This window comes from Eptatretus burgeri, chromosome 18 (assembly GCF_056783735.1).
Source record: "Eptatretus burgeri isolate ZD-2024b chromosome 18, Ebu_testis_v1, whole genome shotgun sequence".
Taxonomy (NCBI): domain Eukaryota; kingdom Metazoa; phylum Chordata; class Myxini; order Myxiniformes; family Myxinidae; genus Eptatretus; species Eptatretus burgeri.
In genome coordinates this window covers 23,382,439-23,395,640 of record NC_140978.1, presented here as the reverse complement: position 1 = coordinate 23,395,640, position 13,202 = coordinate 23,382,439, and the positions used below count along the sequence as shown (strand labels likewise).

The 13,202-nt window shown below is 44.7% G+C and overlaps 1 protein-coding gene across 4 annotated transcripts in view; it reads right to left on the bottom strand.

Moving 5' to 3' along the window:
• DCAF1 (DDB1 and CUL4 associated factor 1) overlaps positions 1–13,202 on the bottom strand; it is an 80,911-nt gene that overhangs the window by 23,708 nt on the left and 44,001 nt on the right. For 3 of the 4 annotated variants that reach the window (XM_085863939.1, XM_085863940.1, XM_085863941.1), the window contains exons 5-7: positions 11,090–11,203; positions 9,238–9,375; positions 7,823–8,323 (exon numbers count right to left, since the gene is read on the bottom strand). In XM_085863939.1, the coding sequence (XP_085720065.1) occupies positions 7,823–8,323; positions 9,238–9,375; positions 11,090–11,203 (753 nt within the window). Of the gene's footprint in view, positions 1–7,822; positions 8,324–9,237; positions 9,376–9,894; positions 9,961–11,089; positions 11,204–13,202 lie in introns of those variants that run through there. The other variant, XM_085863942.1, reaches the window with a different exon arrangement.

The window sequence follows — 13,202 nt, the reverse complement described above, 5'->3', positions numbered from 1 at the left end:
GCCTACGCAAAAATTCCTCATCCTGAAGTACGAGCGTCTATACAAAAGTAATGTCTCTTATTTTTCAGTTCGTAATCAAAGCATCGGAGGAAAGCTTATGTGATATCCCAATGAAAGGTTTGTATCTCCCACCCATTTTAATTGGAGTGGCACTGTGATCGGTCAGCAAACAGACAAATGAAAAATCACTCCTCGAGTGACAAATTGGCGAAACGGAACGGCACTCCGTAGAGAACATACCTCCGCCAGGCTGAATAGTTTACATTTTGTATGCCATTGATAGGTCAGATCTGATTCTGGACCTTAACCAAAATAGAATCGGCTTGTTCTTCTCACCAAACCAACTCTTCCACCTCGTTTTGTCACAAGTCGTCCACAACTTTGAGAGAACATGATATACATAGGTTTGGCCCCATCTCGCAATGGTGAAGAATCACCGGAGAAACTCTCGAATCCGTATCCGGATTCAGATCTTCACTAAAATCGAATCAATGAATCCTTTTCCCACACCCAACCTATCCACAAAGTTTCATCCGAATCCGTCCTCAACTTTTTGAGATATTATGCAATGTCGCTTTTAGCCCCATCTCTCAATAGTGAAGTATCAGTTCGAAATTAAATAATTCTTGCATCTTCACCAAAATTGAATCAATTCTTCCGAGTGGCACTCTCAATCTGTCCACAAAATTTCGTGTGAATCCATCCATAATTTTTTGAGAAATTGTGCTATACGGTATATCCTTTTTGGCCATCTCTCTCAATGGTGAAGAATCACTTAAAAAAAATTCTCAGATCCGGATCTGGATTCAGATCTTCACCAAAATTTAGCGTTGCTGTCCTTGGCCGGTCACCTACACACACCAAAAAAAAACTTTCAAAACGACTTCTTGAAAACTGTGGCCAAAAATCGTGTGACAAACAGACAAAAACAAAGATAGACAGACAGACAAATGCTACAGACCAACATACTTGGCAAACATTTTTTTTTCGCCAAGTAACAAGCTTTCCAAATGGCTGACCCACTCGATGTGTGTACGAAGCAGAGAACAGTTACTGAATTTCTTACTGCGGAAGAAGTTCCTCCAGTGGATATTCATAGGTGTTTAAAGTATGTGTACGGCGACTCTACCATTGATGTGAGCACCGATACACGTTGGGCAAAGCGTTTCGAGAGCGAGGAAACCGATATCGAAGATGAGCCTCAAAGTGGTCAGCCTGCAACCGCAGTGACACCGGAAAACAAGAGTCGGATTGATGCACTCAGGAAGATGCATTGCTGTTGATGGAGACTATGTGGAAAAATTACTTTATATTTACGACATATGTATACATATTCCCTGTTTTTCTGATACACATCCTATGCATCCCCCCCCACACCCCACTCCCCTGTCTAAAGGGGTAGCGTATGTGTTGCAACTTTGATAACGAAAGGGGAAGGAGATGTATTATCGAGGACGACGGAAGGTCATAGTTCCATTGTAAAGTGAAGGGTATAAATATAACAGCACTATTGTATGATAAATTGACATCCATCAAACGGGTTTTTTTTATTATTTGTAATCTTATTTTAAAGTCACCGACCCTTACATCAGCGCATGAAACTCAGTCACCATCAACACAGATATGTGCAGACAAGAAAGCAGATAGCCTGCCTGACCACCACAATAACCACTCCCCACACAATCTCTTCTATTATTGGTGAGTACAGTAGTGAATACAGTTCTGTACCCAGTAATTATGCCTCCACTGACTAAGTCACCGAAGGCATTATGTTTTCGGGTTGTCTGTTCATCCGTACGCACGTACGTCTGTCCGTGCTAATTTTCTCCATTTTCTCTGCAACTGCTCATGCGATTGACACAAAATTTTCACCATATTTGGTACGACTCATGTAGAATATTTTAATGATAATGACATTATAGGTCACGTGGGGTGGCAGCCATGTTGGAAAAAAAAAAAGCAAAAACTTTGGACCTCTGCATGTCAGAAATCACTCTAGGGAAAAAAATTGAAACTTCGCACGTCAAGTACTCCCCATGGGAAACAAGGGCGATTTTCATAGGTGGATGGTTTTGTGGTGATGACGTCATAGGTACGTCGTTTCGGTATGATGTCATAATTGCACACGAACATTTTATCGGATCAGTATGAAAAATTTTGAGGGTCATCTAGGACGGAATTGTATGTGGTTGGGGTGGGGGATTGATGACGTCATTGGTAACGTGGTTTAGCAGCCTTTTTTTTTTTAACATAAAAACCTTGAAAAAAATCTTCTCCGAATCAGCTGAACAGATCGATGCGAAACTTTACATGGATGATCACGTATCCATGAGGAAAAAAAGTCCTCCATCTATGATGTCATAGGTCACATGGTTTGGCAGCTATGGTTTTTTTTGAAGAATAAACCTTTAAATAAATCTTCTTCTCCAGAACGGCTTGACAGATCGAGGGGAAGCTTCACCCACATGTTCCCCAAAGCCTTCGGGACCCCCATTCCTTGATGATAGGAGGAAAAGCATGGGGCAAACTTCCTGGGTCAGATTGCGGTGGTGTGTGGCGGAGTGGTGCTGAGGTGTCGTCGACCAGACGGTGTCTCCTTGGGTTAACCTGAGGTGGTCCCTTGGGGTGGGTGCTTGGAATGTTCTATCCTTAAGAGAGGATGATAATCTGTCTCTGTTATCATCTGAGCTCAAGCATTTGAACATCAGTATTGCAGCACTCTCTGAGGTTCAGAGACTGGATAGTAGCGAGATCATGGCGGTGGTTACACCTACTATTGGTCTGGGCACTCTGATGGTTACCATGCCCAAGGAGTTGCTATAGCTGTGTCCAATAAGCTGACTCCAATGATAATTGAGGTAACACCGGTCAATGAGCGGATTATGAGACTAAGGATTCCTCACTCTTCAGGTGTCATTTCCCTGGTCTCTGTATATGCCCCAACTGAGGCAAGTGATCTCACCGTGAGGGTCATATTCTATGCCACGCTCGAGTCTGTGGTTGACCACTGCCCCAGGTGAGATACTCTTCCAGTCATTGGGGATTTCAATACATCGACTGGAACTGATAGGGATGGTTATGAGACGTGTGTTGGTCCCCATGGGTCTGTAACTGTGAACCAAAATAGCACTAAGTTCCCTGACTTTACAAGAAGTCATGGACTAAGGGTGGCTGGTTCATGGTTTCAGCGCCCACAAGCTCATCGCTGGACTTTGTTTTCCAACGCTGTTGGTGTGGAAAAGGAGATTGTCCATGTGCTCTTTGATGGTCACTGGAGAATGATCCAAAACTGCAGGGTCTACCGCAGTGCTCAGTTCCTCAATACCGACCACCGGCTTGTTGTAGCAACTCTGAAGTTGCAGCTTAAATCTGGGAGAATGGTACCATCTCAGCCTAGGCTGGATGTTGGCAAGCTCATGGATGAGTGTGTCGTTGAGGAGTTTGAGAACAGGCTGAGTGGAGATTTTGTGGGGGGGGGGGGTCTGGGTGCTTTGGGGAATCCTGAAAAGTTTTGGAGTGCCTTCAAAACCACCATCCTTGATATTGCCAGTGGACGTCTTGGAACTCACCGAAGGGCAAAGAAGAATTTTGTCTCTCACGGGACACTGGATACCATTGACCAGTCACAGGGCCATGCTTAATGACAGAGCTGAACTGTTCAGGGAGTTGAGGTGTAAAACTACGTGCGGTGAGGGTGGACAAGGAGGCCTATGTGCGAGGAATCTATGAGGAGGTAAAGCATCACCTGTGGTTGTGATTATCGTCTTGCTTACAGGGGAATTTGTGCATTGCGTTCATCAAAGTCCGTACCTCGGTATACTGCAGTTAGAGCGGAGGGTGGTGGGCAAATGACAGAGGAGTCCAAAGGGAAGGCCCGCTGGGCCGGTTACTTTGAACGGCTGTACCAGGCTGAAGCACCAGCTGTGGAGTTGGATGTAAGGGGAGTCACTATCCCTATTGCTGACCCTCCAATCAACTGTGATCCGCCTTTCTTTGCGGAAATACAGGCTGTAGTGAACCAGTTAAAATTGGGTAAAGCCCCTTGGATCTGTGGCATCCATGCTGAACTTCTCAAGGCTGGTGGAAATGCTGTACTCATGTCACTGCATGCAGTTCTGTGCCCTGCCTGGAACACAGGCATCATCCCAACTGACTGTAAGAGGGGCCTTGTTGTCCCTCTGGAAAGGGAAGGGTGATCGCCTGGACTGCAACAACTACCACGGGGTGAAGCTGCCCTCAGTGCCGGGCAAGGTCTTTGCTCAGATAATTCTTGTTTGGGTTCGCCACCATCTTTTGAGCACCAGCACCCAGAGCAGTCAGTCTTTACACTAGAGGTCAACGATTGACCGTATTCTTCCCCTTCGGGTCCTCACCGAACACAGACGAGAGTTTCGGCAGGGGCTGCTTGCAGCTTATGTTGATCTCTGTAAAGCATTTGATTCAGTGAATCGGGTTGCCCTCTGGAGGATTCTTGGTCTTCGTGGGATGCCACCAAAACTGATTAATCTGATGTCTGAACTCTACTCTGGTACTGAGAGTGCTGTGAGATGTGGTGATACTTCCGGTTCCAGTTCTTCAGCGACGGTGGCGGTTCCTCTTCAGGGTCTCTGCCGACTTTCTCAAAGATAAGTTTTCCGGTCGTTTTAGTCGTGGTTTTACTGTCATTTTATTATCGTTGTGCTTCCTGTGCGTTTTTAGTTCGGTCTTGTGATAAAACTTGTGCTAATTGTTGAGTTTCACGTCTTTTCATTTCGGGTTTTCTTGAGGCCAACCCTTCTTCCCCCCGTTTGGGTGCACAATCGTGTTTGTTGTATTTTCTCCTCATTAGCATCAGTTTCTATTTCTCCACTTTTCCCTCCACCCTCCTTCTATCCCTCTCAACGATACCCTCTGTTTCATGTCTTAAAATATAAAAAAATTACAACAAAAAATACCTTTTCCCTCACATAATACCCCGTACCGTGACTTCCTGAACCCACTCTACTTCTTTCTCCTCCTTCTGCTGATCTCCCATCTTCCACTTTTGCAGACCCACATTGACCATACAATTTCACGATCTTTTTTCTTCAACCTTTCCTTTACCTAATCCCACTTGATCTTTAAGAAAAAAAGAAAAAAACACAAGCATTTATTCTTTCAACCTCATGTTACACCTCGTATAAACACGCGTTTCTCTTCCACCTCTTCTTCTTCCTGTAACTTTCGTTGAACTATCAGCTTCCTTCTGCATTTGCCGATCCAAATTAACCAAACACCTTCACAATTTTTCTTCAACCCTTCCTTTTCCAATTCTGATGTAATCTTTATAAAAAAAAAACAAAAAACAACAAAACGAAACAAAAAAAAGTTTCTTAAAATGTTCCAACTTCCTCTTTTGCACGTGTGGTTCTCGGAATTGTATCATAATTCGCGACTCTATTTCTTCTTCAAAAGGCTGTTTTCAATTCAACCTTTCCTTCATCCCATGTGGAAAAAGTCCAGCGGTTACGTTTCTTTTCTCCATTCTCTTACTTCTCCTTTGTTGCATCCCTCACATAATGCCATTAATCACATCTCTGACTGAAAAACATTTAAAATCCCAATTTGCAATGCATGTTCGTGTTCCATCAAGCGTCCTTTTTCTTTCTGTTTTTCTTTTCCCCCAACTTCGGTGCGAATTCACCCCATCAACTTAAATCTACCTCTTCTGAACCCCTCACCTGTTATCCCCTCCTATCTTTCCCCTCATCCTACCTCCACTCTTGGCACCTCTTCGCTGTCTTCTGCTTCAGTATCAGCTCCTCTTCTGTTTAGTTGTCCCAAAGTGTGTGGTGTTCTAACATCTTTGGGCTCCATTCTCACCCAACAGATATCTCACTCTCTCAATCATTCGACTCATCACCACAAACATGCTCCTTCCTTCCTCTCAGTAAATCTCATCCTCTTTCCAACCCCTCAAACCTTGTACCTGCCTCTGCCCACTCCCTTCTTCACCATACTTCTACAACTCTCATCCTTCCCCTCTCCACACCTCTCCCATCACCCTCCTGCACCTTCTGTCATCGTCTCCCCTCCCTCTCAAAGCAACCTTCACACTATCACCCCTCCAAGCTTCCCTCTCACCTTTCTCAATAACTGCCCCTCACCCTTCTCCCTCTAATCTTCCCCCTCACTCCCCCTTCCCAAAGTTTCCCCCTTCACATCCACAAAGCTACCCCTTTCCCCCAACCGCTCTCTCCCATCTCATCACTCCGCCCCCTCCATTCTTCAACTGCCCTCTGCCCCCTCTCATATTACTCCCAACTGTACCTCAATCTATGACCAGCAGGCCTTTTCTCCTCCTTATCCTGCCCTCTCCCCTATCTCTTCTAGAATCTCCCACACTTTTTCAGCAACTCTCCTTACCTCCCCCCTTCTCCTTCATCCCCACCTCTCCCTTCCCTGCACCCAAAACCTCCTCCCTCCCTCTTCCTTAACAGTGTAGATCTCAAACATCTGGGGCCTTCGCTCAAACCTGACAGATCTTTCTAAAGAGGTTTCCACTGACAAACCAGACATAATCTGCTAAACAGAAACTTTCCTCCTTCAAGACATCTCTGACTCCCTCATATCTCTCCCTGGTTACTCCCTCCTCCAGTATGACAGACCTGAGCCTCGTCCTGGCGATGGAGTTGCTCTCCATCAAAGACTCCATTCCTCACCTCACCATGCACTGCCCTCTCTCCACCACAGCCCCAGGAATACCTCTGGCTACGGCTTCCCTTCCACTCCCACCTCATGTTTATTTGTGTGCTGTACCGTCCACCAAACACTAATGACTCCGTTTACATCTCACTCTCCGAAAATATGGACCAACTTCTATCCTCTCATCCCAACTCTCTCTTTGTCATATGTGGTGACTTCAATTGCCATTATGCCAGTTAGCTGGGTGTGGGTCCCTCTCTCACCTGCCATTCTCCTCAGCAAAAGACATCTGTGATTCATTGGGACTGAAACAATCTGTCAACTTCCTGACCTGGATCTCAACCAACGGTATTCCATCTCTGCTGGATCTGATTTTGACCAATTTCCCAGAAAACTTCTGCTGTTCTTCCTCCGCTCCAATTGGTTCTTCTGAGCACATGCTTGTCAAAGTAGACGTCTTTCTGGCTGTTGTAAGAGAACCACGTGAATTCATTTGAATTCTGCCGTGAACGTCATTAATAGATGTACATGTGTGAACTGATGTAATAGACATATAGTCACACGGAATCACGGACGGCTTCATAGATGGACAAATAGACCGTGTTTTTCGTTTGTGTGTATATATACATATATATATATATATAGGAAAATCTTTTTCGCGATAAACGCAACTTTTGTGAAACGCTTCAAGTTTGTATAGCAAGGAATGCCAGTAATTGGAATTGTATTTTGGGAGAAATAAAATGAGGCATTACTTTCACAACTGACCCTCGGAGATCTGCATATTCATTGCCCTGCAAAATATTATCACCACCAATGCCGCCGCCCCCTCCCCCCTCCCCTGCCCACAAACCCCTTCCCCTGAGTGTTTGGAAGTTGTTGCTATCTGTAACCCTCATTTGGCAGGTTGTCATCTGTCAAAAGAGAATGTGCATTTACTTTTTGGGTATGGTACAATGTGTCTCTTGGCACAACAGGCAAACATTAATGAGCTAACCCAAAAGTTAGTGGCCCAACCTCAATCGACACTGCGACGAATGAGCCTCAACATGGCTTAACAATGATAAAACACAAATGTCAGAATATACCGATCCTAATACTAGCAAGATGGAGATGATCATGCAAAACATCATGTATGGAGGGTAAATGCAAAACACACCTCCTGGTATTCCCCTAATGGGGTAAGATATTGGAAGATAATTCTTTGTTGCACCCCAGGCGTCAAGGGAAAGAGATGGTAGTTTGTGCCGATGACCCACGGGGACGTCTCCGACCAGCTGCTGTTTGAGAGTTCATTAAAAATCCTGTCATGCTCCAGTGGAGAACCAATGACTTTGTTCTTCTGTCTCTTCTCTGGTTTTATTCCCATTTCCTTTGGCTCTTCGACAGTGCTTGTGAGGTTAGATGCATCCCCATTATTCATGTCCAGGAGATTTGAAGCTGGACAAAACCTTTCCTCTCGGGATTCTTCACTGTTGGACACGAGTGATTTGTCAGATGTGCTGTTCAAAACTAGATCGGCCTTCGCGCAATCGCTTTTCAGCTCATTTTCGGCAACATGTGGAGATAAAGGTCCAGATAAGTAGTTGCGGGACACTGAGTCTTCATTCATTTCTTTACCCTCACGTAGTTTTCGAAGCCGCTTGAAAACAATAGGAACCTGAATGAGCATAACGAGCAGAAGTAAGATCAAAACCGGTGCATATGTTTACATTGTCATCAATCGTGAGAAAAACAATGTGGTAGAATTGCAAACTGAAAAGAAAAACCCACCCAATCGGGCTACATGTGATAAAGAACTTGTGCAGAGTCAGAAAAGCAAGTAAGAGCGGGCGACGGGAGGCGGGCCGTAGCACAGGCGGGGCGAGGGGAGGCGGGCCGTAGCACAGGCGGGGCGAGGGGAGGCGGGCCGTAGCACAGGCGGGGCGAGGGGAGGCGGGCTACAGCATGGGAGGGCTGAGGAGAGGCGGGCCCGCAGCATGAGCGGGGCGAGGAAAGGCGGGCTGCAGCACGGGTGGGGCAAGGAGAGGCGGGCCACAGCACAGGTGGGGCGAGGAGAGGCGGGCCGCAGAACCGCGGGTCGGGGGAGAGACGGCCCGCAGTATGGGTGGAGTGGGCTGCAGTAGGGGCGGGCCAGGGAGAAGCGGCCCGCAGCATGGGCGGGGTGGGGAGAGGCGGGCCACAGCACGGGCGTGGTGGGGAGAGGCGGGCTGCAGCACGGGCGGGGTGGGGAGGGGCGGGCCGCAGCACGGGCGGGTTACAGCACGGGTGGGGCAGGGAGAGGCGGACTGCAGCACGGTCGGGGAGGGGAGAGGCGGGCTGCAGCATGGACGGGCCGGGGAGAGGCGGGCCACAGAACAGGTGGGGCGGAGGTGGGGTGCAGCCCGGGCAGGTTTGGGAGAGGCAAGAGAGAGAGTGACACGACCGAGGCGAAACATGGCCATGGCAGCCATTGGAGTGAAGCAAAAATAAGTGTAGCTGATGTAATATGCACCCAGTTGAGTTCAAATGGATAATTTAGTCAGAGAGTAAAGAGAGGAAGGAGTCACGAGCAAGACCAAATAAATATATCACCATCTGGGAATTCTCTTCTCGATAATTGGCTGCAATGTCCTGTATTTCCATTCCAGCAGCTAGCAACCCGGTGGCATATGTCCTTAGGGGATCTTCCGCTTCTCGTGCCCACTTGAACAAGTTTTCAACAATTCCTTCCTGAAAAAAACATACAAAAGCAGAAAAAGAAATTAAACGTTTTCTACACAATTCAGTTTAAATTCCCTTGTCAATTTTGCTCACATGATGACCATTCTACTTCGGAGTCAATATTTGTTACAGTTTGAAAATATGGCATCAATTTAAACTCCTCTTCGCTTTATGTAAGTAACATGTACTCACAGATCCAAACAAACAACCAGCCCCCCCCCCCCCCCATGCAAAGTAAGCATTGGAACTTTGTCTCCAGAATATAATTCCACTCTGTCACCTGATCATCCTTTACGATTCATAAACCTGACACCAAACAAAAAGTACTACAATAGTTCTTAAATGAGGAAGTAAAGTACTGTCGTGTCTCTCTCGTGTTCGTGTTCTCAAATGAGGAAGTAAAGTACTAAAGTACTCTGACTGCGGTTCTCTCTCTCTCCTCCACTCCCCGACATCACGCCGATCAATTATAATCCACTCTGGGGGCGTGGTTTGCTAGCTGTCATATTTGGAGGCGGGGTTTCTTGCCTGCTTGGACGTGCAGCTCGGTTGTTGTTGTTGTTTTAAGGATGCGATTCCTTTTTACTCGCCGGTCTTGAAATGCAAAAACATAGGAAAACGTCACAGGGGGCAATCACATACTGGGAGAAATTATCCTTAAACCGGACCTAATTCAACACAGCACCACCCCCCCCCCCCCCATGTGGTGACACGTAACACTTAAGCTCAGTTTCCCTACTTAATTTATATCAAGATGTCTCCTGTACGTCCCTGGACCAAGCTGCTCTATACACTCCTATCTTTCCAATGAAATTCCTCCATCTACCCCACAAACAAAACAGTACGAAAAACATCTACCCTCCATCTACAAACATAAAACATAACATAAATCGGGCAACAGAAAAAATAAAAAAAAAATCAATTCCCGATTCAGTCAAGTACTCTTCGGGAGAATTTGATCAATGCAAACAACCTCAGTGGTATAGTTCCCTGGAGCTATCTTTTTTTTTTCTTGAAATTATTTTTTTCATCAACCGCTGTCACAACGGGAACCCAAAGGGTTCACGGGTCGTCTAGTTCTATTTAAAACTAGAACGGCACTCGGTGGAGTGCATATCTCCAACAGGCTGAACAGTTTACATTTTGTACCCTACTGATAGGCCAGATCTGCATTCGGAACTTTCCCAAAACGATCGGCTTTTTGTCACCGACTCAACTCATCCACCAAGTTTTGTCTGAATCGGTCCATAAATTTTCGAGATATCATGCGATATATTGTTTTTGGCCGCATCACTCAATAGTGAAGAATCACTTAAATTCTCAGATTCCCAAATTGGGAATGCTGGTGGGGGCATCACAATTATTTCAAGCCTTTTTTCCCCTATTAACTTAATTGATCAATTTACTCATTTTCTAAAGTCCATTACATTTATTAAAGTCCATTTTAAAATCAGTTACAACATGTACAAGATGAATAAATGAGACTGAATTAGGGAAGGCAAATAGGAAACCTGATGGTGTAAATTCTACCGTTAACACTTAATTCACGTAAATACTTTTTCAAAATGCAGAAAATGCTCAGATAATATACTAAAAACAAGATATTCATTTAGTATCAATTTGCTACAGCACTGTCTGTACCAGGCACTTGGCCGTGATATCACATGACACTTCGAGCACAAGTTGCTGTCATCAAATAGAATACAAAATACTGAAGCACTACCTTCTCTTGGAAAACCACCGAGGTTTCCAGCCCAGGCATGATGTCAAGTAGCAGTCGGCATGCTGCGGTGTTCAAATACGTCTCCCGACTTGACATCACGTACGCACTTACCAGCTGCAAACAAACAAGCACACACTTTGTACTATCAACTTGTTTACAATTGTTCAGGCACTCATGATTGTATGATTATATACAATGGAGGACCAAGGCTGGATAGGTGGGGGAATAATCAACAAAGGGTGATACAACACAACTTCCTGAAAGGCTCAGAATATCACGGTTCAATGCAAAAATCTATATCACAGTTTGCCAAACTCCAGGAATAGACAGAATAATGCTTTATTGTAAATTGAGTGCGGATTTAGTATTGGTATTAATACGTTCTATCCAAATCTTCATTTGTGCGAATAAAATGTTATTATTACTCAAATTGTAGGTTTTTAACAGCTACATTTGGGACAAAGCACAGGATGCTGGCCACAAACTGTTTTTCATGTGAAAATAATTAATAATCTTATAAACAAAATCTCTGCAGCAAAAAGTAAAATTTCAAAGCACTTGCTTGCAAGAAAAAAACAAAACACAACCCTGGTTGCTGTTCTTGGAAGATCTATATTAAACGATGAAATAGGATTTTAAGTGAACGAGTGGATGGATATGCTTCCGCCCACGTTAGATGTCAACACGTGAATAAACTGTTACATTTGATCTCAATTAAAGGTCAAATGAGAAGTTAAGAAAAGTTGCATGAGACACAAAAGAGACAAGGAAGAGAGAACATCAGATGCTTCGAACTCGAGTTATGGTCTGAAAAATGATTTTCAAATGCACATGACCTCTGATTTGTTGGACCCAAATTAGAATCAGTTCATCTTTGTGTGACTTTCCATACTTGCAACAAGTTAAAAAATCTCTTCAGTGGCTCAAAAGTTATCGTAATCAAAAAAGAAGGATAACAGATGGACGGATGCACAGACAGCTGGAGGGACAACCCAAAAACAATGCCTATGACCTTCAACTACAGAGGCATAAAAACCAAGGCACCGCCAACTTGTATAACTGTCCAACAGGCAAGGCTCAAATCCTGTGGATCAGGAATAACATTTGAGCAGCAGCTGATCACCTGTCTGTCCTTATACTCCGAGTGCTCTTTTTCTATAATGCACTTTGCTACATTAACATATCGTCCACACTCGCAGCGTCTCTGCTTTGATCTGTGCTGGAGTTCAAGTTCGATGGCAGATGAAAGTTCGGTGATAATTCCATGCTGTGGACCACCCTAAAGTGCCTCTATAGCCAGTGCCCAGAACATTTGTTGCAGACCTACGTTTTCCATCAATCCTGTACAGGTGCTTGCAAGTCTGGATTTAAACAAATAACTTGGAAGTCCCGCAATATCCTGCATCCAATCTTTACGACACAATTCCACTTCACTTCTCAGGGGATTAAACAGACAATAAGACAGAGACGCTAGGCTTCAATAATGAAACAGCGTGGAAAGACGACTGTCATGCAAATAAAGCATTATTAAAATCAAACTTGGGAAACAGTGTGGACTGTAACTGTGCATCTGCCCCTCCCACAGCTCTTAGCAAAACCATTTAGATAGTCTTTTCTGCAGGTGCCTCTTACTCCATCTTCTTGCCTGCAAAGTGACTTGAGAAAGGGGCCATCTCAACAGTGACAATGGCTTTGCACTTCTATAAATTCAATTGTCCAGAAGGTAAGATTAAAAAGCAAAATTTTTATTTATTTTTATGTCAATAAAAGTTATTTGCGAATCAACGAGTCGATATTATTTTTCCTTTAACATATACATGCCAGACCACGCCTACTGCGCCATATTCATGACAACTTTGCTCACTGCCGAGCTTGGGAAGGTACAGCTTGGCTGCATTACTCATTTGATTCATGAATTAATGAGACCAATGTTATGCCTAATTGCAGTCAAATATTTGAAACAGTAGCAAACACATGATCAACAAAGGTGGATGCCCAAATGCTGCTCGACTTCAACATAAAATGCTCCTCAAATATCAAAATGGAACACATAATGGGATCTACACAGCACTTGTAGGGCAGGAATAATAACAACTAGTACTGCCGCTTATGA